Below are 17,912 nucleotides of genomic sequence, written 5' to 3'. Positions count from 1 at the left end.
ATCCAATCTCAAGTAGTCATTTACCTACCTATAACCGTAAAGGGTGATGTGGGATGTCCTGTATCACCTAAATCCCACCGTCGTTTTTCTTGATGTCATTTTTTTCTCTCGAGCCACTTTGACCGGAGTGATAGCGTGCAAGACGTGATTTGAATTGTAAGGGAATTGTTGAAACCAACGTCGAATTCGCACATAAGCGACCCAGTATCTAAACTGTCTGCCACTGCGGAGGGCTACACGTTACTCGCTAATCGATCTCAGGATGTGGTAAGAAGGGCCAACGTCGACCTGTCACAGCAGCACTAGGGTCCGTGCTTGCTGTCTTAGTCCGTGGGAAGTATTCAGGACACAGGATCCCGTGGGAGTGTCCGACTTCTCGAGATTGCTCTTGTCACACGAGACAAGGCCCTCGGTTCTACCTATAATACAAGTGGGCTTGTCCTGTGAATCCTCTGTGAGCATTGGGGAGGCTCAAGTGATGCACTTGAGGACCGGAGATCTCGTCCAATTGTACTTGCACCCTCAGGTGTCGCCTCTTCACGGCGGAACAGGACCTCTGTATGACGGGTCGTCCTCTGCGGTGGCTACCACGGCCGATACTCTCACTGAATGGCCCCCCAAAAAAGACAAGATAGATTTGCATCCCTCAACAGCTGACAGCCGTGACACCCTACTTCGCGAATGTGGCCCTGAATGCATGGGAAAGGTACCTCGAACAAGTTCCCGGTAGATAGGTATTTGGGTGGCTTCTATTGGCAGGTCCATCCACCATTGTAAGGAGCTACCCAAGGATTAGGAATTTTGTTCCACTGAGCTTCAAGCCATGCCCTGTACTGTGTTGAGAACTTCACAGACATACGATACACCTGAATATCGCCGCTGGTAAGGCCTGATATGTTCGATTCAGGCGCAGAGCGCAAAACTGACAAATATGCCGAGAGTGGGGCAGGTGGCGCAGGTGGCTGAGCAAACCTCGATTTTGTGCGATGACATTCAATGCGACAAGGGACTCAACAGCCTGCAATCCTGCTTTGTCTATACAGAGGGTTGCGGAACCGGGTTCTACCCTAAGATATTTAAGTTTCTTTATACTGATAGGCAGAGGGTAGCGATAGGTAGCAGGTAGGTATAGGTATTCCTTGATAGTATATCTTGACTAAGACTCAAAGCATGAGGGAAGGAAAGGGAAGCTTTCCCCAGGCCTCTTGTAGTTTCGCACTCGGCGCAGTTGCCTCATCGGGCTAGGCTTATAATCCAACATATTTATCAATAGTGTCTTTGGGAGGTAATGAATGTAAGTAAGATTTAATCTGTAAAGTCCAAGGTGGATAATGAGTGTAACTTTGGTAGATCCACTTGCCAATGGCGTGGCCGGGAAAGGAATGTATCGTGGCTCAGTGTGTCGGTCTGTTGATAGCATAACTGTAACGAATGGGAGGTGCGTGCACTGCGATCCGTTGTGACAAGGGTGACGCTCATTGAGATAGATTCGACGAATCCAGGGGCTTGAGTAACCTGCTTGCTCTGCATAGGGAGTTCGTAGCACGCATTTGGTGTTTTCAGTGGGTAGGGGTAGCATGCTAGCTGGCGGTCGAGCCCTTCTAGGCCCACGCGCCGACCAGACTCATGGCAAATGCGCCAGCGAACACCAACAGACTGGCAAAGACGCGGCTCTTGCCTCGAAGTACATCCCAGCTGTGATCGCTAAGAAAGTCTTCGGAGAGAAGCTCGACCAGTGATGCGAAGGTCAAAAGTCCTGCAGAGATGGCATTCATAGTGCCCACGAGTAAGAGGCCCGTCTCGGAGCTGGGGCTGTACAGCGAATGAGTGGCGAGACCGATGGCTTGTCCGAGTGGGGTCCTGGTCGCCATGTTAGAAAGCATCCACCACACCGAGACAGAGTGAGACTCCATACGTGCACCCATACGCAAGAGCCATGAACCATGGCTGCCATGTTCCCATAGGCCAGTCAATGTCGGCAATGCGAGATCCTAGAGCGAGACCTTCGAATGTTTCTAATTAATGTACGTTAGTTCCAAACCGATTTGTGCAAGGCTGCTTCGGTATACTTGCGATGAAATGCAATGGCAATCAGAAGAACCACGAAGTCACTCCCGGTCGAGACGCTGAGAGCCATGCCAATAAAAACGCTGTGGAAGAGGATACCGATCTCTAGGAGAACACATTGCAGCCGGGCTTTTCGGAGCTTCTGATCTCGAGTCAGAGTACGCATGGCTTCCGCACTGGTGCCATCGTGTTCCCTGTGAGAGGATGGCCGAGCGTTAACTTTAGAAGAGTTCATCTCTTCGATTTGATCGACATCGCGTGGATCGTTGACTCGAGAGAGGCTGCGACCTATACTCGATTGTTTCCCAACCAAGGGACCCATATCGCGCAGTGGTCCGGTCGGATCTGTCTGCGATGGGTTACCATGAGAGGCATCAGTGAGAGCGTGGTCACCCGTAGGATGGTCTTCAAGCCTCGGACGGATCCGCCGACACGGGTGGAAGATCATCTCGACGAGGATAACTAGAAAAATCCCAGCCAAAGCGATGGCGCCGGGCATGGCAGGATAGTCGTCATTCCAGAAGCCAGTCAGACAAGGATCTCCCAGAGATATGAAGGCAGTCGGGAGAAGATGGACAAATGCGGTTGCAATAAGAACACCTGTGCCAAAATGTCGAATCACGAAGAAGAAATGTGCTGGAAGTCGGAGGCCCGGAAAGCGGGATGCCAGCATGGCAAAGGAGCAAGCCAGGGTCGAGACCAATAGGATGATGAACAAAGCACCAACATGAAGCGGGGTGTTGTAGAGGTCCTCATTCGCACTGTCGTCGGGGCAGGTAGACCTTTTTCGCACGCTCGAGGTGGATGCTGCCAGAGAGTTCGAAGCATAGGCAGAAGCCGGGCCCTCACTGAAGTGTCCTAGGTACGCATGATAGGTCTGACCGATAACAGAGAAAGAGAAAGAGGTGACGGCGACGGACAATCCCCAGGTGGTCCAGCTCCAAAGGGCCGACACTGCAGGAGCCGGAGTGCTTGGGGGAGATGGAAGACGGTGGCGGCCATCACCAGCGGCAACCGTCTTAGGGAGCGAGGCAAGTCCTGTGGAAAGAAGCCATGATCGGCGTCAGGTCTTAACCCACGAATGTTGGAGAGAAGACACAGCAGAGCAGAGTTGAAACTCACCATAAGGAAGCCCCGCAGTGGACGCTGCTGGAATAAGGGCGTCAGGAGGCCTGTCGAACAGACAGGTTTTGACAGCCGGAGGCAAACCGTCTACCCTGTCATCATCACAGGCAGCCTTGTGCTCTCGCGAGTTGGCGATGCCGTTAAGGTCCTGACGGGTCGTGAGGTCCGCGGCCAAATCAGGCGGATTTTGGTTCCAGGTTGGATGTTCTAATTCGACGTCGTCGGTTCGGGATGGACAATTCATGGCGAAAAACGAATACAGTGGATGGGAGGAAAGGTAGTCAGATAGACTGTAAGTCAGAAGAACTGCTGAATCTGTGTTTCCAGAGCTTCAGATGGAATGTTGGAAGATCGTTCATTTCTTAGGGCACGTCGCAATGTCCTCGGCCGCGGGAGATTCCGGACCTGGCGTCCCAGTTGGCACATGAACGCCAAGACGCTATGGATGGGAATTCCATCGTGGAGAAGGGATGTGCTCAGGGTTCGCCGAGAAGATCTTAGATGACTGAGACAATGTAGTTGGCCTAGGCTGCTAATGTTGCAGCCAAGGTTGCTCAGACAAACAGGCTGCCAAGACCTTGTGTATAGACCTCGCAGCAAGTTATCCTTGGCAGACCAGCATTCCGACCAATCAGAATAAGGCAGTGATCTCAACCACACGTGACGAAGTTGGACGGTAGGGATAGGCGTTGGCATCAACTATATACAGTACAGTCGTTCCCGAAAGTCCAGACACATTGCAACTTTGTTTCAAGCAGCCTGACAGTGGACCGCCCTTTTGAGGGTACAAAGGTACTTGGAAATTGCTAAGCACAGAATGAGGGTGGATGGTATTGTGCGCTGCGCAATTGGACCAGGAATACGAGGTGACTGCCAATCTATCGATCCAATCAGGCCACATATGCTTTGCACCCACGCCAGTACAGACAATCAGACCAAGTTCTCCCGTCGGACATTTCCTGCTGCGTGTGTGCGATAGTAAACCCTCTTGATCCACTTCCAGAGTTCGCAGCCAGAAATGAAGACGGCCACGGTAACAAACACAATCGCCACTCCCACCCAATCCCATCATGCTTGAAGACGTCAGTGTTGAGGACAGGAATATAAAGAGTAGGAAAGACAACCAGGAAGACCAACGTGACTGCGAAAAAGAGAAATTTGTTGCCCCAGATGGTACTCATCCAGCCTCGAATACCATCAGTCATGTAGAAGAAGGATCGACGGAGATCAATGAGTTCCCAGGCAAAGAAAACAAAGATCCATGTCGTGGCCGCATACACAGGCCCCCGGGCGCGACACACGGGAGTGCTTGAGTCAGAATAGGCGAGTTGCAGTCCGTCCCCAGAGCCCCGTTAGCACATCCCCAGATTACGAGTGTAAAAGGTCCAAGGGTGCAACCTGCTTCCACAAGGCCGTAGAACAGCATGTCGCATAGAAACTCCGGAGTGAAGACACCATATATAAGCTTGGACGATGTAGTCAGGCCAGAAGAGTTAAAGGAGTCTTGGGCTCACATTCATTGATTCGGGCCGAGGAGGGTCGTAGATTCCAAGCAAACCTACAATGGTAAGGTCTCTCTCAATATGCTCGCAGTGTGGTGTGTTGCTCCCCATAAAGCCCCTTCTGTGAATTGAGAATCGTGGAGACGGTGAGCAAATGCAAGAACTCGAAGTCCCTGACTAGCCAACGCTTCCATGTTGGTGGTAACGTCCTGTCGGAAGCATTTTGTCAGACGCTCGATGTCAGTCTCCAAGGCTATCGTGTTATAACTGGCCAGCACTCTTTCAACGGCACCCTATAAAGTCCATTAGCAATCGACGGACTGACCTTTTAGATGGTGCCACTTCCCACGTGCCACAAACGACAAACGGCATGGTTGGCTGTACCTCAGTCAAGACATCTGTTTGATGGGTGGAGGGCTCTTTAAAAAAGAACGCTCATCCTCTTGATTTCAGAATCAAAAGGGAAACTCTGCAATCTGCTTCTACTCTGCATCTGGACCTTGGGAGAGCTGGCCGCGTTGCCAGCCAAGTTGTTGGGCGAATACCTCCGTTACAATGTCAGTTGGTGTTCCGGACCCTTGGCAAGCGCCATTATTCCCCTCGTCCTCCTCCTCTTCCTCCCTCTCCTCCCTCCCATCAACTGCTGTTGTTGTTTCTCTTGCCAGGGTTGCTATGTACGAGGTAACCGGAGATAAATACCGCGGTCATTTGAACCTAGGTGTCATTCAAAATAGCTGGAATAGGACTTTTAGTGCGCGCCTCCGTACAGAGAAGATACCTATAGATTCGTTCCGGCTAGTAAGCCATTCCTTAACCCTCAGCGATCACTGGTGGTTCTTGATGGATGACTAAATGTAAATAGATAACTTACCCCGCTTAAGTAGGCTTAATGACAGCACTATCTTTCGAGGGTAGAAACCGCATCTGCAAGACTGCGTACCCGCAACTCTGTGTCTCTGTGTCTTTGGTTATCTTCAGCTGACTAGACGGAATTCTCGGAGAGATGACTAGCACAGGCAGGCGTCTGTCTGGGCAGCTCGTCCTCAAATGGGGCTGGAAAGGATGTAACGCTAAGCAATACGGGGGGCTGCGACCAATCTGTCGTCAGATCGCAACTCGAGAAGAGAGAATAGGAGATGACAAGAGATGACACTTTCAGGCACTGTCGAAACCCCTCTCGTCCTTTTGCCGGGGGACCATTCTGCCGGGATCGAGACGGCAGATGATGGGGCTCATCGAACGTTGAATCTCATTGATCTGTCAACCCCAGGCACGGATAAGACCCGTGGATCAATGCCGTCCAGTTCCTTGTGGGTGTGTCATCAGAAAAACCCCACGACGATGAGATAGAAGAGTGTGGAAGCAGGAATGAGATGGTAATATTGTGTTCGTCCCCCATTCCCCGTCAACTTGCATAAGACAGCATCATCTCTTCTCTTCTGGTTGTCTCGCCTTGTTTCTGGACAAGGCCTCTGATGTCCTAGATCTCGATTAATCTGTCAGCAGCAGATGTCACCATCCCTTCCTACCCTGATCCTCTGCCATGGCGCCTGGCACACCTCAGAATATTGGAACACGGTCCTAGACGACCTCGAACAAAAGGGCTATAAATGCATAGCGCCGACAATCATCTACAATGGTGGAGAAAAGCCAGTTCCATCGATGGCACCTGTTGTGGCTGCTCTGCAAGAAGTCATCGCTGATGAAATCGGGCTGGGCAACAATGTAGTCTTGGTCAATCACTCCATGGCTGGTATGACAGGTTGCAGCGCTGTCAGGGGCTTCACAAGAAAGGACCCATCAAAACGCAGAAGTGACAACTCTGGCTATGTCACAGGGTTAATCCAGATCACTGCATGGACACCAACGAAACATGAAACTTCTCTGGCCGATTTGAGTGAGGACTTTGCACGAAGACACCCGGAGTTCAAGATGGCTCGAATGAAGATCAAGATCGACGACGAAGGCTGGTCCGAAGTGCAGGGCGAGCCTGCAGAATACTTCTACAACGACATGCCTCGCCACAACGCAGACAAATGGAGCTCCAAGCTCATCAAATTCTCGGCAGTAGTGCGGAATGCGCGGGATTCTGTTTACGCCGGATGGCAAGACGTGCCCGTCTGGTATCTGATATGTACCATGGACAATGCGATCAAGAAAGAGCTGCAAGAGGATATGGTGCAGACATGCCGAGCACTCGGTGCCAACATCACGACGAGGGAGTGCGAGGCTGGTCACTCACCGATGCTGAGTAAGCCTGAGGAGACGGTGGCCTTCATTGAGGATGCTGTGAGAGCGTTTGGAAGTGTGTCCGCTTAGATGTGGTATCTCAACCAAAAGGTTCACCAGTAGTAAAGAGTGTCAGTTAGCGGTGAAGGACATGGCTTCCAGCAGAAACATATGCATGTCATATTATCTGGCAGCAGCCATTCGATAGTAGAGTCGACTCAAAGGCGTGATTGAGCAGAGTGTTCAACGGCTTATCGAGTCTGCCAGACGATAAAAAGGTAAATGGCCTTAGTTCCTCCTTTATGAAACGCGTGAGAAAGCCTCTTGAGTCGGGACGGAGATTTTGTCATTTGTCACGGCCCGACCATCCGGCTAGCCTCAGGAACAGAAAAAAATGGCACAGTCTGACAGAGATGCCATCGTGCCTAACGAGGTTACCTTTGAGTCAATAGTGAATCGCTCCTCGACGATATTTGTTGTCAGACTGTGCCACTTATCTTGGACATCGGCTCGCCGGGTCCTTTCTTGGCCAGTTTCGGCGTTCCTAGAGGTCAGCTCAAACCCCTGGTCAGCTGAAACCAAGAGCATAGAGAGCCACTGCGATCTCAACCTGTCTGACGTATACGCGAGGGATTGAACAAAAGTTCAGCCCGTTACGACCGTGCAAGCCAGATGTGGGCAACATCCGATGGACATTTCAGCCACAGGGACGGTTGTAGGATTTTCCTGACACGTGGCTGCTGTGCCGTGTCACTTGCACAGCTTAGAGTACGGTCGGTTATGATTTCTTAAATTTGTCCATGTGTACCAAGGCGATGAATGAGCCTTGACAGAGAACAACATTCAACAACGTGTTTAGACCAAGCACTGACCGGGTGGGGGAGCATTGGGATCTGCGGTTCGCGAAATCACGAGTTCTTTGACGATGCTTGTGAGGAAGAGGAGAGAAGAGAAAGGTACAGAGCATCGAAGACAAGGCGACTTGTTCGTAGTTTGGGGCGATTGTAGAGGCAGCACATCTGATGATCTTCCCAACCCATCTCTTTGAAATCGCCAGTCCCTGCATAGTGAGGAATGGCGTGGGGATAGCCCAAGTCCTACCCGCACTCAGCACCAGGCGCTCTTGGGCGATCGAAACTTGGCACAGGCTGCGGGACCCCATAAGGTTATTGCTTAGAACTGGAGTCAGCGCAGGTTGCTTGACCGGCGGGCGAAGGGGGATCGGAGAGCAAGATACAGCGACGGGCACGGCAATGTTGTCGTCTTCTTTGCCGCCTGACCGCCTTATTGTGCAGGGGATGTTGGGCTCTGAACGCGTTATCCACGCACATGTGAGTAACCGTAGAAGCGTAGCGAGATGTGCGGTGTACGGAATAGAAGATCCTCAAAGATGTCATGATTGAACCGAAAGAGCAGGGGGGTGATGACTACTGCTCCGGCGGTAAGTTCAACAGGCTGTGGATGGATAGGTAGCAGGCAACCACGCAAGCAATGATTCGAAAGGAACAGATAAGGAAGCCCCAATAATCTAGGGGGCGGCTGGGGGCGCATGGGTCTGTTTACAGGCGACCCTTCTGGCTGATGAGGCTGTTAGGCTGTTAGGCTGCGTGGCTGCTAGGCTACTAGGCTGCTGGTTGCTGGTTGCTGAGGGGCCCTTAGCAGTGATGCTTCGGTGCGCTTGTTTATGAGACTCACAATAGGCCCCCGACCCTTTCCCCGGGGGTGGGTGCCAGGACTGCGTAACTCTGTAACAACAAAGTTGTGCATTCGTCCGCATTTCTTTAACGTGACCTGCTCCCCTGAAACAAAGCCCATTCCTCTACTGTTCTCACTATCCTTTTGTCCTACCATCTTCAATCAACAAAACTATCATCACCAATCATCTCTCATAGCTTCGGTTGGCCAGGAGTGACGGTCGAAGCCCACCCAAGCAACACGTATCCAATCTTTCCGTGGCAGTACCGTATCGCGCAGCGCAGTGCAGCACAGTGTAGTGCAGCGCAGGTGTCTGGAGGCCCGCGCCAGTGTCTTAGCCACATCCACACTAAACTCACCCCGAAAAGGTGCTTCCCTGACAATCATCTCTCAACCTCTTCCTTTAAACATCCATCTCCGTCCTACACTCCCCTTCTTCCCTCATCCTTGCGCCAGCAACCTCATCATATCCGTCAAAGATTGCTGAACCGCCCGCCTTTCCTTGACACCCTCATTTCGGTTGTCCTCTCAGAAACCTTTTCTGACACTGTCCGCAGCAGCCGTTATGGCTGAGATCCGTCGCAAGCTCGTCATCGTCGGTGATGGTGCCTGTGGGAAAACTTGTTTGTTGATGTATGATCATCACCCAAGAATCGACTCGTGGCAATTCAATTACTGACTGCTTCTCATTACAGTGTCTTTTCCAAGGGCACATTCCCTGAGGTGCGCAATACAACACGACACAATCCCAATCCCTTCGATCCATCCATGTGATGCCTATCAACGCCCCCTCCATCGAGACAAGGATAAAAGGAGCTGGATTCGTGCAGACACAGCTGACATGTGAATACGCCAGGTCTACGTCCCCACTGTCTTTGAAAACTACGTTGCCGATGTCGAGGTCGATGGAAAACACGTCGAATTAGCCCTATGGGATACGGCTGGCCAGGAAGATTACGACCGTCTTCGACCTCTATCCTACCCAGACTCTCATGTGATCCTCATTTGCTTTGCTATCGACTCCCCCGACTCGCTCGATAACGTTCAGGAAAAGGTATGATCTTGTGGTGGAAACATCCTCTGACAATTGAGCTGACAAAATGATCAATAGTGGATTTCCGAGGTCCTTCACTTCTGCCAAGGTCTTCCTATCATCCTCGTCGGTTGCAAGTGCGACCTGCGACACGACCCTAAGACCATTGAAGAGCTGGCAAAGACATCTCAGAAGCCTGTCACCCCGGAACAGGTACGTTTCTCGGCGTTGGACCTCCATCCAGCTGATAGCAGCGAGGACTAACATGAATTGATTTCAGGGTGAGGAGGTGCGCAAGAAGATTGGTGCCTACAAATACCTCGAGTGCTCGGCCAAGACCAACCAGGGTGTCCGCGAAGTCTTCGAGTCTGCCACCCGTGCCGCTCTGTTGACCCGCAAGAGCGGCAAGAGCAAGAAGTGCTTGATCTTGTAGATCAAAGCATGCCATCTTCCTTGTTGCCAATCACATGGCCCGCACAAATCCCCCGACATTATACCAGGATATCGCCAGAGGGATCCTCAGATGTCAAATCAAGGACTTGCAATTTTCTTGCTCCGGCTTTACCAAGGATCTGGGTTGGCGGCTTGACTGTGCTACTCTTCGGGCGCTGATACATTAGTTTTGTTTCCTTACCGAGCGAAGGATGGATGGGTTGATGATTGTGGCAATACAAAGAATTGCACAGAGGCCAGGGATGGATCAGATTCGGATGGTACTGGCAACATGACGGCGTTTCCACAGTCGAGACATGTCGAGTCATCATCGAGATAGGCAATCCATTCACGGCGTTTTGTCCTCAGGCTTTCGGTTTCTACAGTCTAATCTAGCACTTCTACATCCCATTCCAAATTGGTTGTACTAAGGGAATTCTCGAGCAATGCAATCAAATAATGTCCGGTCACTTCCTTACAATCTCGCTAGCAAGAAAGGGTTGTCAGACAGCTTCCGAGGTCTGGCCTGGAGACTACGACTTGCTCGGGGCGTGACTTGGAGATCTGGGCATCTGCTGGTGCCTCTTGACACGTCTTAAGCTGGCTAACTTGGTCTGTGGGGTCACAATAGCTGCGCTGCAGTCCGCACGGAACAATTATTTTGTCATCTCTGATGCCAGAGGCCAACATCCGCAGGAATTCACCCTCGTGTACTCGGTACATGCAAGGCTCTCATGTAAGAGACGAGTATTCAACAATCAATCATCTCGTCGCTGTGGCACGTGCCCTTCTTCGAAATCTGAAACCAGGCTAACAGGACTAATATCACGTGCTATATGCAGCCTCACCAATGACGTAGAGCCGCCACTGATAGGCTGGAACTGAATCCTCTCAGAAAGCGAGCCGCAGTCAGGTGTTTGCAAACGCTCGCAGGATCTAAAGCCTAGAATATTGGTGGTCCAACATGATCAGCTAACATTCGTCCTCTATGATGTGTGACAATTGAGCATGGTGCTCATTGTAACACACCATAGAAGACGCTAGTTCTGCTCGCGATGTCCGCTCGTACTGTTATCCCAGCTCACTTATCCTACCTTGCGATATACAATCCATCTCTTGGACCAACCGATGAGACCTTGCGCGACCAGATTGTCTTTTACTATTCGCATGATGTCGAGGCGCAGCGTGAGAAGCAGGCAAAAGGGAAGGGTGCAGCGGAAGGAAAACACCATCCAAAGTCAGAGCAGGATAACTCGCCCAATGGAAACCAGAAGGAGGAGCAGGAGGCAGAGGAGAATCTCAGATTGCGGCAGGTCGGGCTAGCACAAGGTATGGTAAACTTTGCAAAGTACGTGGGCAACCGTTATCGCCTCACAGCAGCAGCTGTTCAAAAGGCAGTATAATCTGACTTTTTTCCGGCTTTGTAGGAATTTCTCGAACGGCGTCCCTCTCGAGTCCCTGGAGACAGAAAGGTCTCGCATTGTCCTGAAAGAAGTCGAACCTCAGTGGTGGATTGTTGCCGCTGTCCACCTAACCCAATTGCCTTCCATCTCACGAATGCCCTCGGGAAACAAACCATCTTCAAAACCAGGAACCACCATCGGCTCAGGTGGCACCGCTTCCAAAGGAGACGTTGAATACTCGTCGCGAGAAGTTGCACCGGCGCCTCTGCTGCTCACACAGCTTGTACAAGGCTACCGTGGGTTCTTACTTCACCACGCAGCCTCCTTGTCTGAGCTGTGGAAAAAGCACGAGCACAATCGAGACCTGTTCTGCAGCCTTTTACATAAGTACTGGACGCGTTTCATCTGGAACTGGGATGTCCTCTTGCACGGCCATCCTGCGACAGACATCTATGACGCCGTTAAACTCGCTGGTGGAGGAGACCTCGGTGTTGGCGTTGGCGAAGAAGAGTGGGGAAGTGGTGAGAGAGAAGTGCTGGAGGAGTTTGCGCGCCGGACTGAGGGACTCGTCGATCTTATCGTTGGGAGGTATGGTGATGCTCCCCCGACCCGTATACCCGGAGATGTGAACGCAGAGCCTGCTTCGCAAGAATCGCAGCCTTGGTTGGGCAATGGTGAGGATTCGAGGGCCGATGATGGAGTTATATTTTCTGGGGTCGGTGGTATCTCACGACCTTCTCTAATCACATTGTCCCAGTGGATGGAATCTATCTACATGCATGGCGATGCAGCTTACGGCGTGGGTGAGAACCCAGCATCTCGACTTAAGCATCGCAGCAAACGACGGAAGTTGGACAAAGGCAGACCTCGAGAGCCACACTCAGACCGAACGAAGCAGCAAGCGCAAGCGTTCCATCCCAAAGTGAAGTCCCCCGGAGGCAGACCGCCGGACCTACGTCGTAAGGCGATTGAGAACAACGCCACACCACCAGGTATCCCGCCGCCTCTTGTTAGCGCCGTAGAGCGATCATTAGACGATGCACTGGCCAAGTTAGATGCGAAGTCTACCAACTTGAACGACGACCGCAGCAATGAAGGAGATGGGGATCCGAACCCAGCGGCCTCTGAACAGGCATCCATGTTCAACACGGAGAAGATGATGAAGTATCTCAGTCTTGGTTATGGCACTAGCTGGACGCTGAATCCCAAGGGGTTCGGCGCCGACAAGACGCCCCAAGGTCTGGACGACAAAGACCTTGGTCGGGACACAGGTACCGGTCAGAGTACAGAAACAGTGGCTGAACAATTGCAGGAACTTGATCCGACTCCAGAAGTTAGCGACGAGGAAGAAACACCATTCGTTCAGCGGCTTGAAGAGTCCATTGGCAAGTTCCTGATAGGTCTATCTGGTGACCTGGAAAATGCAGAATTTGAAGGCGAATCCAACGATGAAAGAGCTGAAGCCAACTCCAGCAAGTCGAGGTCACCATTACACACTTTGTCAAACCGGATATTCCTCCGCACCTTGGTCGTTGAGATGTCCAGTTCCAGATTCTCCCAACAGGATACGGATGTACGTCCTTCATGGTCACAGTCGACTAAGAACGATGTGGATGCAGAGTCAAGAGAAGGCAAGACAAGCGCGTCGGCATCTGTCGATGGCGTTCGTCCCATCGTCACACACGAAAAGGTTCAGGTTGCGGTCTATGTTCACCAGCCATTCATCTTCGTCTTCTTATTCCGGTTGCATACACCCAACCTGACCATGCCTGGCTTCTACCGCGCGATACATCACACTTTAGGCCCATTGCAAAAGAGTCTTCTGAGATGCACAGATCCGCAGCGTTGGAGGGAACGAATGAGAGCGACCTTGGGCCTGGACGCAAGTGCAATTCCGGAGAATGAGGATAGTCCAGAATCACCTCCCGACACAACCGATGTCACTGAAATATATGATCTGCTGTATGATCCCCTGAAATCAACGCTTCGAACTTCAATTCCCAACATCCCGCTTCCAGGCAGTCTTGCGGCTGAGGGCCTGCATCGGGCCCCGCAGAACCTCCGCCCAATCACTGTTTCGGGTTCATGGTACACCCTTGGGATACCCATGGGACCATCAACAGCGAGCGGTGCGAGCGGTTCTAGTACGACAAGGATCATCAAGAGTGACTGGACCCGCATCGAGGCTCTGAACGTCCACACTCATATACTTAACGCCTGGGTTTCAACTCGCGACAAGGACGCTGGTATTTTCCATGCTCGGCCAAACAGCGAGGAATTGGAAAGGACGATCAAAACAGCAAGAGGCTGGTGGATAGTGTGGATGAAAGTCTTGCCTTCGGAGCAAAGGAGAGATGGTGGTGATAACATTGCAACAGGGTTGACAAGTCAAGACAAAGTAACCCTTCTTCCCGCGGCCGAGGGAGTGGCTCTGGAGAGAAGTGAGGAGCTTTCCAAAGAAGCCATTCTCGTCAGAAGATCCTCTCATGAACGCAATTCGACAAGCAGAGACACGTCCCGTTCTAGATCGGAGTCTGGAACTTCTCGCCTTTCTGGGAAATGGCTCCTCCGTGATCAACCCCGGACACGAGAAGTCAGCGGCAGTGGACGCGGAATTTCTGGCGGTGTTGGAATCCCTGGAAGTACGACTGCGCGGGGCGTCACCGAGGGTGTGGGAGTGGACGCTAGAAAGTGGGTTGAAGCGTTGATTCGACTGAGTTTTTGAAGCGTTATCAATAGACCGGGGGGTTAAAACGTTCACACCTTGCATGCACGAATGGTCGATATGGTCAAGGTACAAATAGTCCGGCGCTTCGTCCTCCCAAGCGAGGTGACAGTGAACACAGTCTGCACGAAATGGATTGCATAGTTGTCGACCACGAGAAATCCCAAGAGGACCCCCTTTCGGACCCAGTAGACACGAATTCGAAAGGCAGCAAAATCATGACCGGTCTCCCAGGATCCAGGTCGTCGTCATTGGAGGCCCTGCCTGCGCAGAATGCAACGGTCGTCTAGATTCGAAGTTGTCACGTCCTTGCAGACAGGTATCAGACATGGATGGGCGACGACCTCCTCTCCTTGACTAGTTGCATTACCGGTTGAGCAACACGAAAAGCACGCCCGATACCAGGAACAGCCTAGATGCCATGGGGGACCGGGGTTGGGAAAATGGAAGTCCGCGGGGGCGATGCGAGGCGATGCTTGGTGACGCTGCTGACTGGATGCTTTGCCCCCTTGTATCAGACGCCAAACAGATTATCCATTACCTTTTCGATTTGGTGGAGTTGTGTTTCCGCTTTGGCATTCCCAGGCCGCCCAGGCTTGCGAGCGACAACCCACGCTACCATGCTTCACTCTGCATGACCCCCAGTCCTGCAGAGAGTGCGTGCGGAGTTCTTAGTCCCTGTGATGAGCTACCCGTATAGCACAAAGCACACCTCCGTCCAGCTTGCAGGCCCCTGATCAGTGGAATGATTGCTTTGCCTCTCTGGTCGTGGTGCTCGTCTGCAAATCCTGGGTATTTTCCAAGGGTGATAAAGGCTTCCAGGATCGTCCAGCGTGGTTCTTTTCTCTCCCCGAACAAGGACTCTGACCTTGGTTTAACTTTCATGCCTCATTCTCGAGTGCAGCTCCCTGGTCAACCACCTACGAGCTCTGCCAACCAACCAGTCGTGATGCCATCAGTCACAATGCCAGGGCCCTCGGCTATGATGGGAGAGAGCACAGGCCCTGACGGCTTCCGTCCTCCAAATACACAACGTCCAACCAAGAAGAATGCTTCTATTGCCTGCCAGGCCTGCAGAGCCTCCAAACGAAAGGTAAGCCACACATTGTCTGCCGGCTAATAATCCTCGCGTGTCCAATTCGTGCAGTCACCAATCGACCTAATATTGTCGTTAGTGTGATCAACGTCAACCGTGTTCGAATTGCCACACGAACAATAGGACGTGTATCTATGACCCATCACAAGATGGAAGAAGAAAGCAAGCCCGCAAGAGAAGGATTGACGAACTCGAACTTCGAAGTCACGCTCTTGACAGGATCCTGATCAGTCTCAGGAACTCGTCAGCCCCTGAATCACGACAGTTGCTCGAACTCATCAAACGGGATGCTCCTCTCGAGGAGATTCTTGAGTTTCTTGACGCTCATCCAGGACCCGTGGCGAATGAGACACGGAGGGCTCTCTCTGCCACGCCTCCTCCAGAGGGCGGCGGCGGGATACGCCGTATGCTCGCAATCAGTGAGCTGGTTGACGATCCAACTTACAAGGTTCCTGCGGCTCCCTGGACCACCGTTACCAAAGATGACCAACTTGTCTCCCATCTGGTGTCGTCCTACCTAAATTGGTACCACTTTTATTACCACAACTTTGACGAGAAGTTGTTTCTTGATGCTATGGTTGCGAAGAATCTACAGTCCCCTTACTGTTCACCATTCTTGGTTAACGCAGTGCTGGGAATGGGATGTGTGGGTGTCTTGTCGACGCAAAGCGTGCGAGAGCACATGTGCTGACGACAATGGACAGTTCTTTTCAGACCACCCTATGGCCTTTGCGACACCCGGGGACGCGAGCTCACGAGGACTTCATTTTCACAACGAAGCCCAGCGGCTTTGGGCAATAGAAGCGGCCAAACCAACTCTGACCAATATTCAAGGCTTCACTATCATGATAATGACGTGAGTTGGAGCCATCGCGGTTTGGCCGATCCACACGTTGATATACTGGATTAGGTCAGCTTTCTCAGGCAAAGACAGGGTGAGCCTTACCTCTTTGAAACAGCTCGAAGTCATGATGCCCCAGCTTTTTCGTCGACACCAGAAATCGCCGGAGGTGTCTGAGGATCTGCGACGGTCCTTCCAGATCGTCGAGTGGGCGGCGCACATATATTCAACGTGAGCATGAAAACCCCTTTATCAAAATTTGAGCACTTGATTGACGTGTTCATCAGGGGCTTTGGTACGGGGTTCCTGGTCCCGCCACTGAGTCCAAAGCCTTCCCTGGAAGCGCCATATGCCTCTGAGAGTTGGCGCAACCGTCTCACATCATGGTCACCTTATCCCATGGCTGGAGATCCTGTACGGTTGCCACTCCAAGCTCTATATCACTACATGTGCGAGCTGTATATTTTTGCGAGCGATGTCCAGTCTCTGATCTTTGCCGACTATGCCAAAATGGATGCGGTAGAACGGCTCCAAGCGGCTCGGGACATGGACAAGAAAATGTTGGAATGGTATGGATCTATACCTCAGCAGTTTCAGGTGGACGACCCAGATTTTGTTCTGGTACCGACAACGATCGACTTGGCGTACAGCACCCCTGACCCGTCAGTCTTGGTTGACGTTGATATGCTGACATGTGCACCAGATTGAGCCTCCATCATTTCCGGCTGCTTTTGTGGAACTGGACGATCCCGCTGCCCCAAAGTGCCACCAAGCCCAACGCCGAGCCAACACAGGATTCAGCGGCAGCAGGAACCGAATCAGCTACACGTCGCCCTAGTCAAGACGAGCTTGCGCAGGTCACACGCGAAACAAAGGATATGTGTCTGCAAATCACGACGGTCACGATACACATCATCCAGAGAGCAGGTTCGAGGTACGGGCCCCGGTTCTTCACTGTATTGACGCCACAATCTGGCATCCTCGCCGCCAGTTTCCTGCTGTCTGGCAACCTCGATTCTGTGGTCGAGGAGGAACTACTGCTGGAGATCATGCGAGTCCTGGTAGGATGCTCGAGGCAGCGACAACTGGTCAAGGGTATCACGCACATGTTACTGAAAACAGCTGAAGACAAGGTCGCTGCCGTTGGGGACGGACCTGCGCCTCCCGGCGGTGTTAGTCAAGCTCTCCTTGAGAAGCTGACGGTCATTGTGAAGGACCTTGCCTGGGCAGGCCATGAGCACCTTACCTTCAGCTCCAAGTACCCCAATCATATACTTATCAAGGAGGATCCGGATACCGAGTTGAGTCAGTTGCTCGAGAAATGGGCTGACATGGGCTTGAACGAGAAGAAACCTGGTGAGGGCGCCGGGGTTCCTGGCGACAGCGACTCGACGGATAAGGAGCGGAGTGATGGCTGATGGCGGTTGAATAAATCAAGGCGATCGACCAGACAGACCACAAGGAAAAGTCTCTCATACCATCGCTCCACGGGAATGCGATTATAGCTTCGTTCCCTCTTTTCCTCCTTACCTCGTCTGCCCAACCACCCTCTAGATAGAATTGCAAACTCTCGGTAGGCCGCATATCTACCCGCCCGGCAGACAAACGAGGAACGATTTAACGGGATCCCGTTTGCCGTGGCCGGTTGGTGTCCCGACATCACGACATGATGATATCATCTCCATCCACTTCCAACTCCCCGAATACTTCCACGATGCACACCAGACAAACCACAAATTCCTTGCGAGAACAGACGAAAAACCC

The 17,912-nt window shown here is 52.0% G+C and overlaps 5 protein-coding genes across 5 annotated transcripts; 4 read left to right on the top strand and 1 right to left on the bottom strand.

Annotated features, from left to right (window-relative positions):
- Nucleotides 1-1,601: 1,601 nt before the first annotated feature.
- On the bottom strand, nt 1,602-3,436 carry AYO21_04144 (hypothetical protein; the record flags this gene model as incomplete). The annotated part of the gene is made up of 4 exons (XM_022654117.1): nt 1,602-1,860; nt 1,916-2,015; nt 2,113-3,105; nt 3,190-3,436. 4 exons carry the CDS (start codon nt 3,434-3,436, stop codon nt 1,602-1,604), a joined length of 1,599 nt encoding a protein of 532 aa, XP_022513632.1.
- Nucleotides 3,437-6,203: 2,767 nt separating this feature from the next.
- On the top strand, nt 6,204-7,013 carry AYO21_04143 (hypothetical protein; the record flags this gene model as incomplete). Its single annotated transcript, XM_022654116.1, has 1 exon — nt 6,204-7,013. One exon carries the CDS (start codon nt 6,204-6,206, stop codon nt 7,011-7,013), a length of 810 nt encoding a protein of 269 aa, XP_022513631.1.
- Nucleotides 7,014-9,183: 2,170 nt separating this feature from the next.
- Nucleotides 9,184-10,084, top strand: AYO21_04142 (GTP-binding protein rhoA; the record flags this gene model as incomplete). Its single annotated transcript, XM_022654115.1, has 5 exons — nt 9,184-9,251; nt 9,314-9,341; nt 9,475-9,672; nt 9,730-9,864; nt 9,932-10,084. The coding sequence occupies 5 exons, from the start codon at nt 9,184-9,186 to the stop codon at nt 10,082-10,084; spliced, it is 582 nt and encodes a 193-aa protein (XP_022513630.1).
- A 1,054-nt stretch (nt 10,085-11,138) lies between these two features.
- Nucleotides 11,139-14,211, top strand: AYO21_04141 (hypothetical protein; the record flags this gene model as incomplete). Its single annotated transcript, XM_022654114.1, has 2 exons — nt 11,139-11,431; nt 11,511-14,211. 2 exons carry the CDS (start codon nt 11,139-11,141, stop codon nt 14,209-14,211), a joined length of 2,994 nt encoding a protein of 997 aa, XP_022513629.1.
- A 964-nt stretch (nt 14,212-15,175) lies between these two features.
- On the top strand, nt 15,176-17,566 carry AYO21_04140 (hypothetical protein; the record flags this gene model as incomplete). Its single annotated transcript, XM_022654113.1, has 6 exons — nt 15,176-15,304; nt 15,387-15,953; nt 16,012-16,163; nt 16,218-16,379; nt 16,436-16,810; nt 16,852-17,566. The coding sequence occupies 6 exons, from the start codon at nt 15,176-15,178 to the stop codon at nt 17,564-17,566; spliced, it is 2,100 nt and encodes a 699-aa protein (XP_022513628.1).
- Nucleotides 17,567-17,912: the final 346 nt, after the last annotated feature.

This window comes from Fonsecaea monophora, assembly GCF_001642475.1.
Source record: "Fonsecaea monophora strain CBS 269.37 chromosome Unknown Scaff22, whole genome shotgun sequence".
Classification (NCBI taxonomy): Eukaryota; Fungi; Ascomycota; class Eurotiomycetes; order Chaetothyriales; family Herpotrichiellaceae; genus Fonsecaea; species Fonsecaea monophora.
This window is presented reverse-complemented; position numbering and strand designations above follow the sequence as displayed.